The 23,236-nt window shown below is 50.9% G+C and overlaps 1 protein-coding gene across 1 annotated transcript in view; it reads left to right on the top strand.

Moving 5' to 3' along the window:
- LOC135505662 (uncharacterized) overlaps positions 1-22,966 on the top strand; it is a 26,991-nt gene extending 4,025 nt beyond the window's left edge. The window contains exons 3-6 of the mRNA XM_064924710.1: positions 1,807-2,376; positions 3,103-3,819; positions 11,113-11,356; positions 21,112-22,966. Of these exons, the coding sequence (XP_064780782.1) occupies positions 1,807-2,376; positions 3,103-3,819; positions 11,113-11,356; positions 21,112-22,360 (2,780 nt within the window). The 3' untranslated portion in view covers positions 22,361-22,966. The remainder of the gene's footprint in view (positions 1-1,806; positions 2,377-3,102; positions 3,820-11,112; positions 11,357-21,111) is intronic.
- The last annotated feature ends 270 nt before the right edge of the window (positions 22,967-23,236 follow it).

Genomic DNA, 23,236 nt, shown 5'->3' with positions numbered 1-23,236 from the left:
TAAAAAATAAAAGGTTTATTTCACTGTGCATTTTCGTCAGTTCTTTTTTTTGCCACTAGATCGGCTGATTTCCAGGGTACTATACTCCCAAAGTTTTTGACTGGTTTTTGTGCTTGTTAAGAAACTGCTAGCCATTGGTTGCTAACTGCTGAGAACTGCTAGCTAACTTTAACTAGTGAGGAAACCACAAATAAGGTCTAGCAAACCTACCGGTTCCAAGTGGACATCTCCTTTCTGATAGAAACAATACCATTCTGCATGCACTGTACGTTACACCGTGATAACAGCTAGGTAAAGGAGTCATCCCTTTGGATAAGAGGATTGTGAATATATCAATGACACTTGTTTGTTTTTGATCTATTTGACCTTATAAATCGTTGGAGACGTGAAACCAGTCATGTGGCAGCAAACTTAACCATATCAACATATACATTTTCGTACAGTAAAGTTTATGAAATGCTGTGCCATTATGCAGAATTTAAATTATGCACGCCCTTTTAACTTTCAGGGATGGGCACTCTCGAATGTCTTAATGATAGACTATCCTGAATTTCTCTCTCTCTCTCTCTCTCTCTCTCTCTCTCTCTCTCTCTCTTTCTCTCTCTCTGTAACGGTTTTCTTCTGGTGAAAGAGAGGCGGACCAAAATGCAGCGTGGTTAGTTTTGTACATCTTTAATAAAGATGTAAATACAACAATGTGCAAAACAAGAAATGTGAACAAACCGAAACAGTCCTATCTGGTTCCACAAAGACATGAACAATCACCCACAAGAGACCTAAAGAATATGGCTTATATTATCAGTGGGCTTAATAACAACACATATTCAACTGACAATTTACTGTTAGTTCCCTTCAAATTGTTATAGCCTACATTATCATCCAGTTGAGTTATTAGTTGCTCTGTAAACGCCGTCACACGACCGTGTGGTTGTTGCTGAGGATCATTAGTAATTATTATATTTTTCTTCAGTTCCTGTCAGTTCGTATAGCCTACATTATCATTCCCTGCAATTACATTGTTTCGTTTACCTTAATTTGCTTCCTCTGTAACGCTGTCACGTCCGTGTGGTTGTTGCTGATGATCATTAGTAACAGTTGATCATATATAAATAAAAGACGTGGGATAATTCAGTCAGTTATGGAGCGGGAGCGCAGACCAAGCCGTGACAGTCTGAACCGGAGCATGGCCCCTTTCCTGGCCGTGTCATCACACAGTACCATGGTTAGTGCAGGCGACACACACGGGTATAGCCTACTAGTGTACACTATCCTCCCTATTATAATTCTACGTAAACCAATCTTACAGCATTACCATGGGTTACCATGGGTTACCATGGGTTAAAGAAATTAATGTGACACATTTCAGAATGAACCAAACCACTGCTTTCTTTCTTTAGTGTGTAAAGGCTCTCCAAACCATTAAAAAAAAATGTATTACTCATAAATACTTTCCTAACCCTAAATAATTCACAAGATCAGACTATTCTTAAATCTACCGATTTGGTGCTGAAACAGAGACAAATATGGATATATTTAGATGGCTTTCTTTTATTGATCTTTAATATTAGTCCAGTGAGTCTGTCGACAAAATTGTAACTAAAACACACCATATTTAAAGGGACGACTTAAGATAAAAGTAGTGACGACCCTTTTGAATGAAAACTCCTCCAGGAAATCTGTTGGCCAGCAAGTGGTCGGGTTTTCAGCAGTTGAATGGAATTGATTCAGAGTGTGCGAGGTAGCCACACCTACAGAGCGAGTTTTGCAAATGAATAAGCAAAGTCTGATTTACCAAATACTGAGAAGTCCGTAGGAAAGGCGTCCGTGGGAAAGGCGTCCGTGGGAAAGGCGTCCATGGGAAAGGCGTCCGTAGGAAAGGGAAAGGCGTCCGTAGGAAAGGCGTCCGTAGGAAAGGCGTCCATAGGAAAGGCATCCGTAGGAAAGTCGTCCATAGGACAGGGAAAGGCGTCAGTAGGAAAGGCGTCCGTAGGAAAGGCATCCGTAGGAAAGTCGTCCATAGGAAAGGGAAAGGCGTCAGTAGGAAAGGCATCCGTAGGAAAGGGAAAGGCGTCCGTAGGAAAGGTGTCCGTAGGAAAGGAAAGGCATCCGTAGGAAAGGCGTCCGTAGGGAAAGGGAAAGGCGTCCGTAGGAAAGGCGTCCGTAGGAAAGGCGTCCGTAGGAAAGGCATCAGTAGGAAAGGCGTCCATAGGAAAGGGAAAGGCATCAGTAGTAAAGGGAAAGGCGTCAGTAGGAAAGGGAAAGGCGTCAGTAGGAAAGGGAAAGGCGTCCGTAGGAAAGGCGTCCGTAGGAAAGGGAAAGGCGTCCGTAGGAAAGGCGTCCGTAGGAAAGGTGTCCGTAGGAAAGGGAAAGGCATCCGTAGGGAAAGGTGTCCGTAGGAAAGGGAAAGGCATCCGTAGGAAAGGCGTCCGTAGGAAAGGGGAAAGGCGTCCGTAGGAAAGGCGTCCGTAGGAAAGGCGTCCGTAGGAAAGGCGTCCGTAGGAAAGGCATCAGTAGGAAAGGCGTCCATAGGAAAGGGAAAGGCGTCAGTAGGAAAGGGAAAGGCGTCAGTAGGAAAGGGAAAGGCGTCCGTAGGAAAGGCGTCCGTAGGAAAGGAAAGGCGCGTCCGTAGGAAAGGCGTCCGTAGGAAAGGTGTCCGTAGGAAAGGGAAAGGTGTCCGTAGGAAAGGGAAGGTGTCCGTAGGAAAGGGAAAGGCGTCCGTAGGAAAGGGAAAGGCGTCCGTAGGAAAGGCGTCCGTAGGAAAGGGAAAGGCGTCCGTAGGAAAGGTGTCCGTAGGAAAGGGAAAGGTGTCCGTAGGAAAGGCGCCCGTAGGAAAGGGAAAGGCGTCCGTAGCGTCCGTAGGAAAGGGAAAGGCGTACGTAGGAAAGGGAAAGGTGTCCGTAGGAAAGGCGTCCGTAGGAAAGGGAAAGGTGTCCGTAGGAAAGGGAAAGGCGTCCGTAGGAAAGGGAAAGGCGTCCGTAGGAAAGGCGTCAGTAGGAAAGGGAAAGGTGTCCGTAGGAAAGGGAAAGGCGTCAGTAGGAAAGGCGTCCGTAGGAAAGGGAAAGGCGTCAGTAGAAAAGGCGTCCGTAGGAAATGCGTCCGTAGGAAAGGCGTCCGTAGGAAAGGCGTCCGTAGGAAAGGCGTCCGTAGGAAAGGTGTCCGTAGGAAAGGCTTCCGTAAGAAAGGCGTCCGTAGGAAAGGGAAAGGCGTCCGTAGGAAAGGGAAAGGCGTCCGTAGGAAAGGCGTCCGTAGGTAAGGAGCCCGTAGGAAAGGGAAAGGCATCCGTAGGAAAGGGAAAGGCGTCCGTAGGAAAGGGAAAGGCGTCCGTAGGAAAGGGAAAGGCGTCCGTAGGAAAGGGAAAGGCGTCCGTAGGAAAGGCATCCGTAGGAAAGGCGTCCATAGGAAAGGGAAAGGCGTCAGTAGGAAAGGCGTCCATGGGAAAGGCGTACGTAGGAAAGGGAAAGGCGTCCGTAGGAAAGGGAAAGGCGTCCGTAGGAAAGGCGTCCATGGAAAAGGCGTCCGTAGGAAAGGGAAATGCGTCCGTAGGAAAGGGAAAGGCGTCCGTAGGAAAGGCGTCCGTAGGAAAGGGAAAGGCGTCCGTAGGAAGGCGCGTAGGAAAGGTGTCCGTAGGAAAGGGAAAGGTGTCCGTAGGAAAGGGAAAGGTGTCCGTAGGAAAGGGAAAGGAGTCCGTAGGAAAGGCGTCCGTAGGAAAGGCATCAGTAGGAACGGCGTCCATAGGAAAGGGAAAGGCGTCAGTAGGAAAGGCGTCCGTAGGAAAGGGAAAGGCGTCAGTAGAAAAGGCGTCCGTAGGAAATGCGTCCCGTAGGAAAGGCGTCCCGTGAGGAAAGGCGTCCGTAGGAAAGGTGTCCCGTAGGTAAGGCGCCCGTAGGAAAGGGAAAGGCGTCCGTAGGAAAGGAAAGGCGTCCGTAGGGAAAGGGAAAGGCGTCCGTAGGAAAGGGAAAGGCGTCCGTAGGAAAGGGAAAGGCGTCAGTAGGAAAGGGAAAGGCGTCCGTAGGAAAGGCGTCCGTAGGAAAGGGAAAGGCGTCCGTAGGAAAGGGAAAGGCGTCAGTAGGAAAGGCGTCCGTAGGAAAGGGAAAGGTGTCCGTAGGAAAGGGAAAGGCGTCAGTAGGAAAGGGAAAGGCGTCCGTAGGAAAGGCGTCCGTAGGAAAGGAAAAGGCGTCCGTAGGAAAGGGAAAGGCGTCCGTAGGAAAGAGAAAGGTGTCCGTAGGAAAGGCTTCCGTAGGAAAGGCGTCCGTAGGAAAGGCGTCCGTAGTAAAGGGAAAGGTGTCCGTAGTAAAGGGAAAGGCGTCCGTAGGAAAGGCGTCCGTAGGAAAGGCGTCCGTAGGAAAGGCGTCCGTAGGAAAGGCGTCCGTAGTAAAGGGAAAGGCGTCCGTGGGAAAGGCGTCCGTGGGAAAGGCGTCCGTAGGAAAGGCGTCAGTAGGAAAGGCGTCAGTAGGAAAGGGGCGTCCGTAGGGAAAGTGGAAAAAGGGGCGTCCGCAGGAAAGGCGTCCGTAGGAAAGGGAAAGGCATCCGTAGGAAAGGGAAAGGCGTCCGTAGGAAAGGCGTCCGTAGGAAAGGGAAAGGCGTCCGTAGGAAAGGGAAAGGTGTCAGTAGGAAAGGGAAAGGCATCCGTAGGATTGGCGTCCGTAGGAAAGGCGTCCGTAGGAAAGGGAAAGGCGTCCGTAGGAAAGGGAAAGGCGTCAGTAGGAAAGGGAAAGGCGTCCGTAGGAAAGGGAAAGGCGTCCGTAGGAAAGGCGTCCGTAGGAAAGGGAAAGGCGTCCGTAGGAAAGGCGTCCGTAGGAAAGGGAAAGGCATCCGTAGGAAAGGGAAAGGCGTCCGTAGGAAAGGGAAAGGTGTCCGTAGGAAAGGCGTCCGTAGGAAAGGGAAAGGCGTCCGTAGGAAAGTGGGGCGTCCGTAGGAAGGGAAAAGGTGTCCGTAGGAAAGGTGCCCGTAGGAAAGGGAAAGGTGTCCGTAGGAAAGGCGTCCGTAGGAAAGGGAAAGGCGTCCGTAGGAAAGGGAAAGGCGTCCGTAGGAAAGGGAAAGGTGTCCGTAGGAAAGGTGCCCGTAGGAAAGGGAAAGGTGTCCGTAGGAAAGGGAAAGGCGTCCGTAGGAAAGGGAAAGGCGTCCGTAGGAAAGGGAAAGGTGTCCGTAGGAAAGGGAAAGGCGTCCGTAGGAAAGGGAAAGGCGTCCGTAGGAAAGGCGTCCGTAGGAAAGGGAAAGGCATCCGTAGGAAAGGGAAAGGTGTCCGTAGGAAAGGGAAAGGCGTCCGTAGGAAAGGGAAAGGCGTCCGTAGGAAAGGGAAAGGCGTCCGTAGGAAAGGCGTCCGTAGGAAAGGGAAAGGCGTCCGTAGGAAAGGTGTCAGTAGGAAAGGGAAAGGCGTCCGTAGGAAAGGGAAAGGCGTCTGTAGGAAAGCCGTCCGTAGGAAAGGCGTAAATTCCTATGTCTGATTCGGCCCCATAATTATAATAATGTATATATTTAATATAATGGAGGATATGAAAATACAGAATTGAGACTTGTCTTGAAAATGGCACGAGCTGAAATACCAATTATAAAAGTCCTTTATTCTCCTCTGTTTTCATGTGCAGTTTTCTATCATAGCAGCTCAAGGGGGACTCCTTCAACTATGGACATGCGGATGTATTATTTTTCATTAGTGCACTAGACAGAGATGGAGTAGAGAGAAGGAGGGCGGGGAGAGGATGGTGGGAGTAGGGAAGGAGGGAGAGAGGATAGTGGGAGTAGGGAAGGAGGGGAGAGAGGATGGTGGGAGTAGGGAAGGAGGGGAGAGAGGATGGTGGGAGTAGGGAAGGAGGGAGAGAAAGGATGGTGGGAGTAGGGAAGGAGGGAGAGAGAGGATGGTGGGAGTAGGGAAGGAGGGAGAGAGAGGATGATGGGAGTAGGGAAAGAGGGAGAGAGGATGGTGGGATGGTAGGGAAGGAGGGGAGGGATGGTGGGAGTAGGGAAGGAGGGAGAGAGAGAATGGTGGGAGTAAGGAAGGAGGGGAGAGAGAGAATGGTGGGAGTAGGGAAGGAGCCAGGAGGGATGGTGGGAGTAGGGAAGGATGGAGAGAGAGGATGATGGGAGTAGGGAAGGAGGGAGAGAGGATGGTGGGAGTAGGGAAGGAGCCAGGAGGGATGGTGGGAGTAGGGAAGGAGGGAGAGAGGATGGTGGGAGTAGGGAAGGAGGAATAGAGGGTGGTGGGAGTAGGGAAGGAGCCAGGAGGGATGGTGGGAGTACTGAAGGAGGGGAGAGAGAGGATGGTGGGAGTAGGGAAGGAGCCCGGAGGGATGGTGGGAGTAGGGAAGGAGGGAGTGAGGATGGTGGGAGTAGGGAAGGAGCCAGGAGGGATGGTGGGAGTAGGGAAGGAGGGAGAGAGAGGGTGATGGTGGGAGTAGGGATGGTGGGAGTAGAGAAGGAGCCAGGAGGGATGGTGGGAGTAGGGAAGGAGGGAGAGGATGGTGGGAGTAGGGAAGGAGGGAGAGAGGATGGTGGGAGTAGGGAAGGAGCCAGGAGGGATGGTGGAGTAGGGAAGGAGGGAGAGAGGATGATGGGAGTAGGGAAGGAGGGAGAGAGGATGGTGGGAGTAGGGAAGGAGCCAGGGAGGGATGGTGGGAGTAGGGAAGGGAGGGAGAGAGGATGGTGGGAGGGAAAGGGAGGATGGTGGGAGTAGGGAAGGAGCCAGGAGGGATGGTGGGTGGGATGTGGGAGTAGGGAAGGAGGGAAGGATGGTGGGAGTAGGGAAGGAGGGAGAGGGATGGTGGGAGTAGGGAAGGAGGGAGAGAGAGGATGGTGGGAGTAGGGAAGGAGGGAGCGAGGATGGTGGGAGTAGGGAAGGAGCCAGGAGGGATGGTGGGAGTAGGGAAGGAGGGGAGGGATGGTGGGAGTAGGGAAGGAGGAGAGAGGATGTGGGAGTAGGGAAGGAGCCAGGAGAGGATGGTGGAGTAGGGAAGGAGGGAGGAATGGTGGGAGTAAGGGAAGGAGGGAGAGAGGATGGTGGGAGTAGGGAAGGAGGGAGAGAAAGGATGGTAGGAGTAGGGAAGGAGGGATAGAGAGGATGGTGGGAGTAGGGAAGGGAGGGAGCAAGGATGGTGGGAGTAGGGAAGGAGCCAGGAGGGATGGTGGGAGTAGGGGAAGGAGGAGAGAGGATGGTGGGAGTAGGGAAGGAGGGAGAGAAAGGATGGTGGGAGTAGGGAAGGAGGGAGAGAGGATGGTGGGAGCCAGGAGGGATGGATGGGAGTAGGGAAGGAGCCAGAGGGAGGGAGTACTGAAAGAGGGAGAGAGGGATGGTAGAGAGGATGGTGGGAGTAGGGAAGGAGGGAGAGAGAGGATGGTGGGGGAGTAGGGGAAGGAAGGAGAGGGATGGTGGGAGTAGGGAAGGTGGGAAGGAGGAGAGGATGGGGAGTAGGGAAAGGAGGGAGAGAGGATGGTGGGAGTAGGGAAGGAGGGAAGGAGAGAGGATGATGGGAGTAGGGGGAAGGATGGTGGGAGTAGGGAAGGAGGGAGAGAGGATGGTGGGAGTAGGGAAGGAGGGAGAGAGGATGGTGGGAGTAGGGGAAGGAGCCAGGAGGGATGGTGGGAGTAGGGAAGGAGGAGAGAGGATGGTGGGAGTAGGGAAGATGGTCGGGAGGAAGGAGCCAGGAGGATGGTGGGAGTAGGGAAGGAGGGAGAGAGGATGGTGAAGGAGGGTAGGGAAGGAGTAGGGAAGGAGGGAGAGGATGGTGGGAGTAGGGAAGGAGGAGAGAGAGGATGGTGGGAGTAGGGAAGGAGCCAGGAAGGATGGTAGGAGGGGAGGGAGGAGAGAGGATGGTGGGAGTAGGGGAAGGAGGGAGAGAGGATGGTGGGAGTAGGGAAGGAGCCAGGAGGGATGGTGGGAGTAGGGAAGGAGGGGAGAGAGGATGGTGGGAGTAGGGAAGGAGGGAGGGAGGGATGATGGGAGTAGGGAAGGAGGGAGGGATGGTAGGGAAGGAGCCAGGAGAGGATGGTGGGAGTAGGGGGAAGGAGGGAAGGAGAGGGAGGGATGGTGGGAGTAGGGAAGGAGGGAGAGAGGATGGTGGGAGTAGGGAAGGAGGGAGGAGGGATGGTGGGAGTAGGGAAGGAGGGAGAGAGGATGGTGGGAGTAGGGAAGGAGGGAAGGATGGTGGGAGAGGGAAGGAGAGAGGTTGGTGGGAGTGGGGAAGGAGGGAGAAGGAGGGAGAGAGAGGATGGTGGGAGTAGGGAAGGAGGGGAGAGGATGGTGGGAGTAGGGAAGGAGGGAGAGAGGATGGTGGGAGTAGGGAAGGGTGGGAGGTTTGTGGGAAGGAGAGAGGATGGTGGGAGTAGGGGAAGGTAGGGAGAGAGAGGATGGTGGGAGTAGGGAAGGAGGGGAGAGGATGGTGGGAGTAGGGAAGGAGCCAGGAGGGATGGTGGGAGTAGGGAAGGAGGGAGAGAGAGGATGGTGGGAGTAGGGAAGGAAGGAGGGAGCGAAGGATGGTGGGAGTAGGGGAAGGAGCCAGGAGGGATGGTGGGAGTAGGGAAGGAGGGAGAGAGAGGATGGTGGGAGTAGGGAAGGAGGGAGAGAGGATGGTGGGAGTAGGGAAGGAGCCAGGAGGGATGGTGGGAGTAGGGAAGGAGGGGGAAGGATGGTGGGAGTAGGGAAGGAGTGAGAGAGGATGGTGGGAGTAGGGGAAGGAGGGAGAGAGGGATGGTGGGAGTAGGGAGAGAGGAATGGGAGTAGGAGAGGGAGAGGGATGGTGGGAGTAGGGAAGGAGGGAGAGAGAGGATGGTGGGAGTAGGGAAGGAGCAGGAGGAGAGAGGGATGGTGGGGTAGGGAAGGTAGGGGGGAGGATGGTGGGGTAGGGAGGAGGGAAAGGATGGTGGGAGTAGGGAAGGAGCCTGAGAGGGATGGTGGGAGTAGGAAGGAGGGAAGGATGGGAGTAGGGGAAGGAGCCTGGGAGGGATGGTGGGAGTAGGGAAGGAGGGAGAGAGAGGATGGTGGGAGTAGGGAAGGAGGGAGCAAGGATGGTGGGAGTAGGGAAGGAGGGAGAGGAGGGATGGTGGGAGTAGGGAAGGAGGGAGAGAGAGGATGGTGGGAGTAGGGGAAGGAGGGGAGAGAGGATGATGGGAGTAGGGAAGGAGGGAGAGAGGATGGTGGGAGTAGGAAGGAGCCAGGAGGGATGGTGGGAGTAGGGAAGGAGGGAGAGAGGATGGTGGAAGTAGGGAAGGAGGGAGCGAGGATGGTGGGAGTAGGGAATTAGCCAGGAGGGATGGTGGGAGTAGGGAAGGAGGGAGAGGGAAGGAGGGGATGGTGGGAGTAGGGAAGGAGGGAGCCAGGAGTGATGGTGGGAGTAGGGAGGGAAGGAGGGAAGAGAGAGAGGATGGTGGGAGTAGGGAAGGAGGGAGAGAGGAATGGGAGTAGGGAAGGAGGGGAAGGAGAGGATGGTGGGAGTAGGGAAGGAGGAGAGAGAGGATGGTGGGAGTAGGGAAGGAGTGAGAGAGAGGTTTGTGGGAGCAGGAAAGGAGGGAGAGAGGATGGTGGGAGTAGGGAAGGTAGGGAGAGAAAGGATGGTGAGAGTAGGGAAGGAGGGAGAGAGAGGATGGCGGGAGTAGGGAAGGAGGGAGAGAAAGGATGGTGGGAGTAGGGAAGGAGCCAGGAGGGATGGTGGGAGTAGGGAAGGAGCCAGGAGGGATGGTGGAAGTAGGGAAGGAGGGAGAGAGAGGATGGTGGGAGTTGGTAAGGAGGGAGAGAGGATGGTGTGAGTAGGGAAGGAGGGAGAGAGAGGATGGTGGGAGTAGGGAAGGAGGGAGAGAGGATGGTGGGAGTAAGGAAGGAGGGAGAGAGAGGATGGTGGGAGTAGGGAAGGAGCCAGGAGGGATGGTGGTTGTACAGAAAGAGGGAGAGAGAGGATGGTTGGAGTAGGGAAGGAGGGAGAGAGAGGATGGTGGGAGTAGGGAAGGAGGGAGCGAGAGGATGGTGGGAGTAGGGAAGGAGCCAGGAGGGATGGTGGGAGTAGGGAAGGAGGGAGAGAGAGAATGGTGGGAGTAGGGAAGGAGGGAGAGAGAGAATGGTGGGAGTAGGGAAGGAGGGAGAGAGAGGATGGTGGGAGTAGGGAAGGAGGGAGAGAGGATGGTGGGAGTATGTAAGGAGGGAGAGAGGGTGTTGAGAGTAGGGAATGTAGCCAGGAGGGATGGTGGGAGTAGGGAAGGAGGGAGAGAGAGAATGGTGGGAGTAGGGAAGGAGGGAGAGAGAGAATGGTGGGAGTAGGGAAGGAGGGAGAGAGAGGATGGTGGGAGTAGGGAAGGAGGGAGCGAGAGGATGGTGGGAGTAGGGAAGGAGCCAGGAGGGATGGTGGGTTACGTGAAGTGAAGTACCAGTTTTTGTGTGTGTGTGTGTGTGTGTGTGTGTGTGTGTGTGTGTGTGTGTGTGTGTGTGATGAGTCACAAGCTCTGGGATGTGTGTGGAATACCAGTGGCACGTCACACCTGTTGCTAAAATGTATCTGTCCTCTCGGCGCCCCTCAGTCCTGCCTCTGCCCTCCAGTTCAAATAGATTGTTTTGACAAGCCGATTGTTAAGGCAACTGGAAAAGACAGAAGGGCATGTAATATCGATCATTTTTTCAATGTTGTTTATTCCTGACTGTTTTCCAAAAAGCTCTTCCAAAACTCACACATGATATTTCACTGTATTACATTTTCTTACCTTCCCTTATACTGTAAAACCATCACACATTATCCAGTCTAAACACTCTCTCTCCTTCCCTCTCCCTCCTCACCTGTCTCTCCCTCTCTCTCCTCCCCTCTCCCTCCTCTCCTGTCTCTCCCTCTCTCTCCTCCCCTCTCCCTCCTCTCCTTCCCTCCCTCTCTCTGTCGCCCCTCTCCCTCCCCCTCCCTTCCCCTCTTCACCCCCCTCTCTCTGTTTCTCTTTCTCTCTCGCTCCCTCTCCTCCTCTCTCTCCTTCCCTCTCCCTCCTCTCCTGTCTCTCCCTCTCTCTCCTCCCCTCTCCCTCCTCTCCTGTCTCTCCCTCCCTCCCCTCTCTGTCGCCCCTCTCCCCCCCCTCCCTTCCCCTCTTCACCCCCCTCTCTCTGTTTCTCTTTCTCTCTCGCTCCCTCTCCCTCCCTCTCTCTCCCTCTCACAGGCAATGGTACTGTTTTATGGTGTACCTGCTGTACCAGTGTCTTCAAGTCGGTGACCAGTCGCTTCATTAAGAACCTGGCGTGCTCAGGGATCTGTGCGGGTCTGGTGTGTGTTCCCTTTGACGTGGCTCTCGGGGCCAGCCCTCGCTGCTGCTGGTGGCTACACACTCTGCTGCTCTGCAAGGCCCTGAAGTTCCTCCACAAACTCTTCTGTTCCGTCACCGTGCTCAGCTTCGCTGCCATCGCACTTCGACAGGTGGGTGATTGCAGGAAAATCAAACTGCACTGCTGGTTGCTGCAACATATTGCTTACTGGTCCCATCTGTTCAGATCTGTCTGAGGGGGCACTGCTTACTGGTCCCATCTGTTGTTCAGATCTGTCTGGGGGGGGCACTGCTCACTGGTCGCATCTGTTCAGATCTGTCTGGGGGTGGCACTGCTTACTGGTCCCATCTGTTCAGATCTGTCTGGAGGGGGCACTACTTACTGGTCCCATTTGTTCAGATCTGTCTGGGGGGCACTGCTTACTGATCCCATCTGTTCAGATCTGTCTGGGGGGGGCACTGCTTACCGATCCCATCTGTTCAGATCTGTCTGGGGGGGGGCACTGCTTACTGGTCCCATCTGTTCAGATCTGTCTGGGGGGCACTGCTTACTGATCCCATCTGTTCAGATCTGTCTGGGGGGGCACTGCTTACCGATCCCATCTGTTCAGATCTGTCTGGGGGGGGCACTGCTTACCGGTCCCATCTGTTCAGATCTGTCTGGGGGGGGACTGCTAGCGGTTGATACTTGCCTGACATTTCGGCGCAGTAATAAAGCACATGTCCTGTGTTCATGCTTTTATTTATTTATACATGTGGAACACCGCACAGTGGGGATACGGCTTGATCTTGTAAACACAGACCTTTAAACGAACCCCCCCCCCCCCCCGTGCATGCCACTACGCCACTATTTCAACATCATTTCCTGTCGTTTAGTTTCCACATCCTCCAAAGAATGACGACGGCTACTTATACATATTCATGAACTGGGTCTGGCTTGTCAGTGTTGCTAGCTATCTTGCTAACTTTGTCTAGCTAGCTAATATTACCGGTTGTTGCTGTTTTTTGTTACTACACTTCATTCAAAAGATTAGCCAGCTGGTTCTATGGCTGGTTCTGGAGCTGGATTTGTCATATGCATTAATTTAGGGAAAACTTCACCACAGATGGAAACCACTGGCCTGTCGTTAACTTCACCACAGATGGAAACCACTGGCCTGTCGTTAACTTCACCACAGATGGAAACCACAGGCCTGTCTTTAACTTCACCACAGATGGAAACCACTGGCCTGTCGTTATCTTCACCACAGATGGAAACCACTGGCCTGTCGTTAACTTCACCACAGATGGAAACCACTGGCCTGTCGTTATCTTCACCACAGATGGAAACCACTGGCCTGTCGTTATCTTCACCACAGATGGAAACCACTGGCCTGTCGTTATCTTCACCACAGATGGAAACCACTGGCCTGTCTTTGTTATTTCCAACGTTTTGGCGTCTTCTGTAAATTGCGGCCATGAATCTGCCATAGAAATAGTTTGAAATAATAAGATGATCTATGGCTGGTTATGGATCTGGATTTGTCATAAGCATTGTGTTTCTACATTGTAATGGACTCGCTGCAACCTTTTGTAAGTAGACTGCTGGTAGGCTGCTGGTAGACTGCTGGTAGGCTGCTGGTAGACTGCTGGTAGACTGCTGGCAGGCTGCTGGTAGACTGCTGGTAGACTGCTGGCAGGCTGCTGGTAGACTGCTGGTAGGCTGCTGGTAGGCTGCTGGTAGACTGCTGGTAGACTGCTCGTAAGCTGCTGGTAGACTGCTGGTAGACTGCTGGCAGGCTGCTAGTAGACTGCTGGTAGACTGCTGGCAGGCTGCTGGTAGAATGCTGGTAGGCTGCTGGTAGGCTGCTGGTAGACTGCTGGCAGGCTGCTGGTAAACTGCTGGCAGACTGCTGGTAGACTGCTGGTAGACTGCTGGTAGACTGCTGGTAGACTGCTGGCAGGCTGCTGGTAGACTGCTGGTAGACTGCTGGTAGACTGCTGGTATGCTGCTGGTAGACTGCTGGTAGACTGCCGGCAGGCTGCTGGCAGACTGCTGGTAGACTGCTGGTAGGCTGCTGGCAGACTGCTGGTAGACTGCTGGTAGGCTGCTGGTAGGCTGCTGGTAGACTGCTGGTATGCTGCTGGTAGACTGCTGGTAGACTGCCGGCAGGCTGCTGGTAGACTGCTGGCAGGCTACTGGTAGACTGCTGGCAGGCTGCTGGTAGACTGCTGGCAGGCTGCTGGTAGGCTGCTGGTAGACTGCTGGTAGGCTGCTGGTATGCTGCTGGTAGACTGCTGGTAGACTGCCGGCAGACTGCTGGTAGACTGCTGGTAGGCTGCTGGTATGCTGCTGGTAGACTGCTGGTAGACTGCCGGCAGACTGCTGGTAGACTGCCGGTAGGCTGCCGGTAGGCTGCTGGTAGGCTGCTGGTAGACTGCTGGTAGGCTGCTGGTAGGCTGCTGGTAGGCTGCTGGTAGACTGCTGGTAGGCTGCTGGTAGACTGCTGGTAGACTGCTGGTAGGCTGCTGGTAGGCTGCTGGTAGACTGCTGGTATGCTGCTGGTAGACTGCTGGTAGGCTGCTGGTAGGCTGCTGGTAGGCTGCTGGTAGACTGCTGGTAGACTGCTGGTAGGCTGCTGGTAGACTGCTGGTAGACTGCTGGCAGACTGCTGGTAGACTGCTGGTAGGCTGCTGGTAGGCTGCTGGTAGGCTGCTGGTAGACTGCTGGTAGGCTGCCGGCAGGCTGCCGGGACTGCCGGTAGGCTGCTGCCGGAGAAGCAGGCTGCCGGTAGTCTACTGGTAGGCTGCTGGTAGACTGCTGGTAGACTGCTGGTAGGCTGCTGGTAGGCTGCTGGTAGACTGCTGGTAGGCTGCTGGTAGACTGCTGGTAGACTGCTGGTAGACTGCTGGTAGGCTTCGGCTGCAGTGCATCAAAGCCAAGTCAGCCTGTGCTCATGGTTCTCACAGTGAAAGTGAAATGAAAGGCGACAATGACTTCTCATGATCATGCACACCTCAAATGACATGTCACTGGAAGTTCCCTGGAATTGTTTTGTTCTTCCGCAGGTGCCTCTTTTTCTCATCTGGATAGACGCCTGTGGTTTCTAGCTGACGTTACACCTATTAAAGCAGTGGAGCGTGCAGTGAAGCAACACTTTAATGGTCTTAACCATTCATATTGGGGCAACGGGGTCTTCTATATGGGCCCCCGAGTGGCGCAGTGGTCTAAGACACTGCAGCGCACTGCAGTACCTGGTTCGAATCCAGGCTGCATCACATGCTTCTACACCTGCATTGCTTGCTGTTTGGGGTTTGAGGGTGGGTTTCTGTACAGCACCTTGAGACATCAGCTGATGTACAAAGGGCTATATAAATACATTTTATTTTATTTTATTTGATCACATCCAGCCGTGATCCCGGAGTCCCATAGGGCAGCTAGTTAAATAACTAGTTAAATAAAGGTTCAATTATTATTTTTTAAATATATCTTATGTGAAGATAATGTGATAACATGTTATGACATGTAAAGTGTTGTGATAACATGTGATAACATGTGATAACATGTAAAGTGTTGTGATCTTATGTGAAGATAATGTGAAAACATGTTATGTCATGTAAAGTGTTGTGATAACATGTGATAACATGTGATAACATGTAAAGCAACATGTGATAACATGTGATAACATGAAATGTTACGTGACGTGTTCCATTTTTCACATGATTTCACATCTGAAATTTCACGTGAAAACGTGTTTTATTTTCTGCAAGGATTGAAAACGAAACGTAAGCTGAAAATACTCTGTATGTCATATCACAGGAAAAGACATTCACACAAAATTGCACGAAGTAGGCAGTTCGGATTTTTCACTTTAAATATATCACACTTTGACTAAAACGATTGCTGATTGACTTAAATCGTTGTGCAACATCATGGGTAAGCTCTGGCCGTCGTCTTTCAGCTCCAAAAAGTGGATTTCTACTGTTATGGGCGTTTTAAAACTGAAAACAGTATAATCTGTTTTTGTACCAGATAAAACTTCCCTCTATCTCTACTCACCCCGTGTGGTTTGGAGATGGGCTGTAATTGATGCAGAATGTGTATTCCACTCTGCCTGGTGCTGTTTGTCTCTCCTGCAGAGCTCCCTGTTCTGAGCTGCAGCCAAAATAACTGACAGTCCACAGGGAGGGACTCTCTCCCTGACACTCACAGCTACACTCCATTCTACACTCTCAGCTACACTCCATTCTACACTCTCAGCTACACTCCATTCTACACTCTCAGCTACACTCCATTCTACACTCACAGCTACACTCCATTCTACACTCACAGCTACACTCCATTCTAAACTCACAGCTACACTCCATTCTAAACTCACAGCTACACTCCATTCTAAACTCACAGCTACACTCCATTCTATACTCACAGCTACACTCCATTCTAAACTCACAGCTACACTCCATTCTACACTCTCAGCTACACTCCATTCTACACTCACAGCTACACTCCATTCTACACTCTCAGCTACACTCCATTCTACACTCACAGCTACACTCCATTCTAAACTCACAGCTACACTCCATTCTAAACTCACAGCTACACTCCATTCTATACCCACAGCTACACTCCATTCTACACTCCATTCTACACTCACAGCTCCACTCCATTCTATACTCACAGCTCCACTCCATTCTATACTCACAGCTACACTCCATTCTATACTCTCAGCTACACTCCATTCTATACTCACATCTACACTCCATTCTACACTCACAGCTACACTCCATTCTAAACTCACAGCTACACTCCATTCTATACCCACTGCTACACTCCATTCTACACTCACAGCTACACTCCATTCTACACTCACAGCTACACTCCATTCTACACTCACAGCTACACTCCATTCTACACTCTCAGCTACACTCCATTCTATACTCACATCTACACTCCATTCTACACTCTCAGCTACACTCCATTCTACACTCTCAGCTACACTCCATTCTATACCCACAGCTACACTCCATTCTACACTCACAGCTACACTCCATTCTACACTCACAGCTACACTCCATTCTACACTCACAGCTACACTCCATTCTAAACTCACAGCTACACTCCATTCTATACCCACAGCTACACTCCATTCTACACTCCATTCTACACTCACAGCTCCACTCCATTCTATACTCACAGCTCCACTCCATTCTACACCCACAGCTACACTCCATTCTACACTCTCTCCATTCTACACTCACAGCTACACTCCATTCTACACTCTCAGCTACACTCCATTCTACACTCACAGCTACACTCCATTCTACACTCACAGCTACACTCCATTCTACACTCTCAGCTACACTCCATTCTACACTCTCAGCTACACTCCATTCTACACTCACAGCTACACTCCATTCTATACCCACAGCTACACTCCATTCTACACTCCATTCTACACTCACAGCTCCACTCCATTCTATACTCACAGCTACACTCCATTCTACACTCACAACACCACTCCATTCTATACTCACAGCTCCACTCCATTCTATACTCACAGCTACACTCCATTCTATACTCACAGCTCCACTCCATTCTAAACTCACAGCTCCACTCCATTCTACACTCACAGCTACACTCCATTCTACACTCCATTCTACACTCACAGCTCCACTCCATTCTATACTCACAGCTCACACACACACACACACACACCTATTCACCTACTTACTTACACAAAAATATGTGTATTTTGTCCACATCAGCATCTCCACAGCTTAGCAGACGCTCTTATTTACATTTACATTTAAGTCATTTAGCAGACGCTCTTATCCAGAGCGACTTACAACACTCACAGCTACACTCCATTCTATACCCACAGCTACACTCCATTCTACACTCAAAGCTACACTCCATTCTACACTCACAACTACACTCCATTCTACACTCACAGCTGCACTCCATTCTACACTCACAGCTACACTCCATTCTACACTCACAGCTACACTCCATTCTACACTCACAGCTACACTCCATTCTATACTCACAGCTCCACTCCATTCTATACTCACAGCTACACTCCATTCTACACTCCATTCTACACTCACAGCTACACTCCATTCTACACTCACAGCTACACTCCATTCTATACTCACAGCTCCACTCCATTCTATACTCACAGCTCCACTCCATTCTATACTCACAGCTCCACTCCATTCTATACTCACAGATACACTCCATTCTACACTCACAGCTACACTCCATTCTATACTCACAGCTACCCTCCATTCTACACTCACAGCTACACTCCATTCTATGCTCTTTTGCTCTATCACTACACTCTCTTCTTCATCACTGCTTCACTTTCTCTTCCCTCCTCTTCCTTCACCGCTATACTCGCTCGCTCACTCACTCACTCACTCACTCACTCACTCACTCACTCACTCACTCACTCACTCACTCACTCCTCCTCCTCCTCCTCCTCCTCTCGCCTCTTTCCTCTTCCAAGAAAAGTAAAAACACTTGGTTCCCATGTCTGCTTCCCGCTCTCCTCTATGCCATCATCTCTGTCACACACACACACACACACACACACACACACACACACACACACACACACACACACACACACACACACACACACACACACACACACACACACACACACACACACACACACACACACACACCTATTCACCTACTTACTTACACAAAAATATGTGTATTTTGTCCACATCAGCATCTCCACAGCTCAGTAAGATATCTCTCTCTCTCTCTCTCCTGCTTGCTCCACTTAGCCACACAAAACCCCCACGTATACTCATTCATACTGGAGAAGGTCTTCTGTTCAACCAGTCAAAGAGGTTCTGTGAATGAGAGCGGGAAACAATGATGGGTTTACTACTATCATTCTTCAGTCTATTTCGATCTTACCTTCTTCTCTTTCCTCTGCAGGGTAGTTTACATGTATATTTGACCCATCTAGTTAGTTAGGTAGGTAGGTAGGTAGGAAGGTAGGTAGCTACAGCGATGTTAGTTTAGATGTATATTTGACCCTTCTAGTTAGTTAGTTAGTTAGGTAGGTAGGTAGGTAGGTAGCTACAGCGATGTTAGTTTACATCAGGGGTAGGTCGGTAGGTAGGTAGGTAGGTATGAAGGTAGGTAGGTACAGCGATGTTAGTTTACATAAGGGGTAGGTAGGTATGTAGGTAGGTAGGTATGAAGGTGGGTAGCTACAGCGATGTTAGTTTACATCAGGGGTAGGTAGGTAGGTAGGTAGGAAGGTAGGTAGCTACAGCGATGTTAGTTTACATCAGGGGTAGGTAGGTAGGTAGGTAGGAAGGTAGGTAGCTACAGCGATGTTAGTTTACATCAGGGGTAGGTAGGTAGGTAGGTAGGTAGGTAGGTAGGAAGGTAGGTAGCTACAGCGATGTTAGTTTACATCAGGGGTAGGTAGGTAAGTAGCTAGCTAGCTACAGCAATGTTAGTTTACCTCAGGGGTAGGTAGGTAGGTAGGTAGGTAGGTAGGTAGGTAGGTAGCTACAGCGATGTTAGTTTACATCAGGGGTAGGTAGGTAGGTAGGTAGGTAGGTAGGTAGGTAGCTAGCTAGCTACAGCAATGTTAGTTTACCTCAGGGGTAGGTAGGTAGGTAGGTAGGAAGCTACAGCAATGTTAGTTTACCTCAGGGGTAGGTAGGTAGGTAGGTAGGTAGCTACAGCGATGTTCGTTTACATCAGGGGTAGGTAGGAAGGTAGGTAGGTAGGTAGGAAGCTACAGCAATGTTAGTTTACATCAGGGGTAGGTAGGTAGGTAGGTAGGAAGGTAGGTAGCTACAGCGATGTTAGTTTACATCAGGGGTAGGTAGGTAGGTAGGTAGGTAGGTAGGTAGGAAGGTAGGTAGCTACAGTGATGTTAGTTTACATCAGGGGTAGGTAGGTAGGTAAGTAGCTAGCTAGCTACAGCAATGTTAGTTTACCTCAGGGGTAGGTAGGTAGGTAGGTAGGTAGCTACAGCGATGTTAGTTTACATCAGGGGTAGGTAGGTAGATAGGTAGGTAGGTAGGTAGGTAGCTAGCTAGCTACAGCAATGTTAGTTTACCTCAGGGGTAGGTAGGTAGGTAGGTAGGTAGCTACAGCGATGTTAGTTTACATCAGGGGTAGGTAGGAAGGTAGGTAGGTAGGTAGGTAGGAAGCTACAGCAATGTTAGTTTACCTCAGGGGTAGGTAGGTAGGTAGGTAGGTAGGTAGGTAGGTAGGTAGCTACAGCGATGTTAGTTTACATCAGGGGTAGGTAGGTAGGTAGGTAGGTAGGTAGGTAGGTAGGTAGGTAGGAAGCTACAGCGATGTTAGTTTACATCAGGGGTAGGTAGGTAGGTAGGTAGCTTCAGCGATGTTAGTTTACATCAGGGGTAGGTAGGTAGGTAGCTACAGCGATGTTAGTTTACATCAGGGGTAGGTAGGTAGGTAGCTACAGCGATGTTAGTTTACATCAGGGGTTGGTAGGTAGGTAGGTAGGTAGGTAGGTAGGTAGGAAGCTACAGCGATGTTAGTTTACATCAGGGGTAGGTAGGTAGGTGGGGGGGGCAGAAAATAATGATAATAATTTGTACACTGCAAATTGACTAAAACAAGGTCGGAAAATAGATTTTATTTGAAAATAGCAATAATTTCAAACCTTGATTACATTGAGACACGATCACACGTCTTTTTTTATTAGTGGGAATACTTGGGGACATTTGGGGACATTTCCTAAATTAAACTCATTTTTTGATCTACATCGAACACACAAAGCCTTTGTAGTTACTACTGTCCTGATCTACATCGAACACACAAAGCCTTCGTAGTTACTACTGTCCTGATCTACATCGAACACACAAAGCCTTCGTAGTTACCACTGTCCTGATCTACTTCGAACACACAAAGCCTTCGTAGTTACTACTGTCCTGATCTACATCAAACACACAAAGCCTTCGTAGTTACTACTGTCCTGATCTACATCGAACACACAAAGCCTTCGTAGTTACTACTGTCCTGATCTATATCGAACACACAAAGCCTTCGTAGTTACTACTGTCCTGATCTACATCGAACACACAAAGCCTTCGTAGTTACTACTGTCCTGATCTACATCGAACACACAAAGCCTTCGTAGTTACCACTGTCCATATCTACATCGAACACATAAAGCCTTCGTAGTTACTACTGTCCTGATCTACATCGAACACACAAAGCCTTCGTAGTTACTACTGTCCTGATCTACATCGAACACACAAAGCCTTCGTAGTTACCACTGTCCATATCTACATCGAACACATAAAGCCTTCGTAGTTACTACTGTCCTGATCTACATCGAACACACAAAGCCTTCGTAGTTACTACTGTCCTGATCTACATCGAACACAAAGCCTTCGTAGTTACTACTGTCCTGATCTACATCGAACACAAAGCCTTCGTAGTTACTACTGTCCTGATCTACATCTAACACACAAAGCCTTCGTAGTTACTACTGTCCTGATCTACATCGAACACACAAAGCCTTCGTAGTTACTACTGTCCTGATCTACATCGAACACACAAAGCCTTCGTAGTTACCACTGTCCATATCTACATCGAACACACAAAGCCTTCGTAGTTACTACTGTCCTGATCTACATCGAACACACAAAGCCTTCGTAGTTACTACTGTCCTGATCTACATCGAACACATAAAACCTTCGTAGTTACTACTGTCCTGATCTACATCGAACACACAAAGCCTTCGTAGTTACTACTGTCCTGATCTAACACTCAAAGAACAGAATGCTTACAGTGTATACGTGTTCTTCTGTTGCTTTTGTTTTGACTCAGTTTGTACAGGTTAAGAGGCTCAACTCAGTGTGAATGAATGCTCTGCGGTGTGGCGTTTTCTATCCTCTCCTCCTCTCTAGGTACTACTCTGTCCTCTACCCTCTGGAGAGGAAGATCTCAGACGCCAGGTCACGTGACCTTGTCATCTACATCTGGATCCACGCCACCATCGCCAGCGTGCCCGTGTTCGCCTTAACCAACGTTACGGACGTGTATGCAACATCGTCCTGTTCCGACGCCCGCGCCCGCTCCCTGGGTCACATGGTCTACGTGTTGACCTACAACGTAACCACGGTGATCCTTCCGCTCGTTGTCGTTTTCCTGTTAATGGTCCTGATTCGCAGAGCTCTCAACGCCAGCCAGAAGAAGAAGGTGATCATCGCAGCATTAAGAACACCTCAGAACTCCATCTCCATCCCTTATGTCTCTCAACGCGAGGCTGAGCTACATGCTACGTTACTGGCTGTGGTGTTTGCCTTCTCAGCCTGTAGCGCCCCCTATGGGGCGTTGGTGGTATACCGCACTCTTCTCGGAGACGGGGAGGACTTGTCCCCTTCTCTCCATCTCACGGCCATCTGGCTGCCCAAGGTGTCTCTCCTCACCAACCCTCTGCTGTTTCTGACGGTGAACGGCTCGGCTCGACGCTGCCTGTTTGATGTTCTAGTCCGGGTACACAGGCGCTACAGCCGGCGTAACGTGGTCAGCACTGGGGATCTGGGGCTGAGGGGCGAGGCAGGGTTGGGAGGGTCTGGGACCCTGGAGGGGTCTGCTCGCGCTGGGAGCCAGCTCCTGGAGATGTTTAATATCGGACAGCAGCAGATCTTTAGGCCGACCGATGAAGAGGAGGAGGAGGTGGAGAATGAGAGCCCTTCATTAGGGTCAGGGGTGGGGGCTGTCCTCATCCCAACGAGAACCACCACCAGGCAGGGGAGGAGGGGAGGAGGGAGACATGGAGGGAAGGTGGTTCTACAGAAAGAGACCGAACCAACCAGAGAGAGCGTCCCGGTAACTAAAGAACAACCTCCTCTCATATTGCCCGAGGTCTCACCTGTCCGTGCCTGTGCTTACACCTCCTCGTCACAGGTGGCGCCAGCAACCCCCACGGAGCCCGAGGACACCACCCAGTTTGGGTTCGGGCCATTCGAGCTGCCACCCCAGTGGCTGCCGGAGACCAGGAACAGTAAAAAGAGGCTCCTCCCACCGCTAGGGAACACCCCAGAGGAACTGATCCAAACCAAACAGCCACGTCCAAGGCCAGAACGACGAATCAGCAGGAACAACAAGGTCAGCACCTTCCCCACATCGACCCCTGAACTATAAACCCCGACCTTTGAACTGATGGCCCCTGATCACAGCTATGGGCGGAGGTCAGCATGTGGGTGATTTGTGATCCGTTTTGTGTCAATGACTGGGTACAAAGTCAGTGGAGGAAACCAATTATCTGACCAACCTCCTGATCAACCACCTGACCAACCTCCTGACCAACCACCTGATCAACCATCTGACCAACCTCCTGACCAACCATCTGACCAACCACCTGACCAACTATCTGACCAACTATCTGACCAACCACCTGACCAACCACCTGACCAACTATCTGACCAACCACCTGACCAACTATCTGACCAACCACCTGATCAATCACCTGACCAACCACCTGCCCAAAGGCCCCCTGTAAGAGAGAACAGAAAGTACAACTCCAGAGCTCGATGAGTCTGTCTCATTGTTGATTCTCTCTGTCGTGTAATGCAGTGGTTCCCAAACTTTTTATAGTCCCGTACCCCTTCAAACATTCAACCTCCAGCTGTATCCCCTCTAGCACCAGGGTCAGCACACTCTCAAACGATGTTTTTTGCCATCATTGTAAGCCTGCCACACACACACACACACACACACACACACACACACACACACACACACACACACACACACACACACACACACACACACACACACACACACACACACACACACACACACACACACACACACCATACTATACATTTATTAAACATAAGAATGAGTGTGAGTTTTTGTCACAACCTGGCTCATGGGGAAGTGACAAAGAGCTCTTATAGAACCAGGGCACAAATTATAATATAATAATAATCAATGATCTTGCTCTTTATTTAGAATAACTCACCACAGGTTAATGAGAAGGGTGTGTTTGAAAGGATGCACATAACTCTACAATGT

Source organism: Oncorhynchus masou, chromosome 19 (assembly GCF_036934945.1).
Source record: "Oncorhynchus masou masou isolate Uvic2021 chromosome 19, UVic_Omas_1.1, whole genome shotgun sequence".
Lineage (NCBI taxonomy): Eukaryota > Metazoa > Chordata > Actinopteri > Salmoniformes > Salmonidae > Oncorhynchus > Oncorhynchus masou.
Note: the sequence above shows the minus strand (reverse complement) of the source record. Positions and strands in the feature narration are given on the sequence as shown.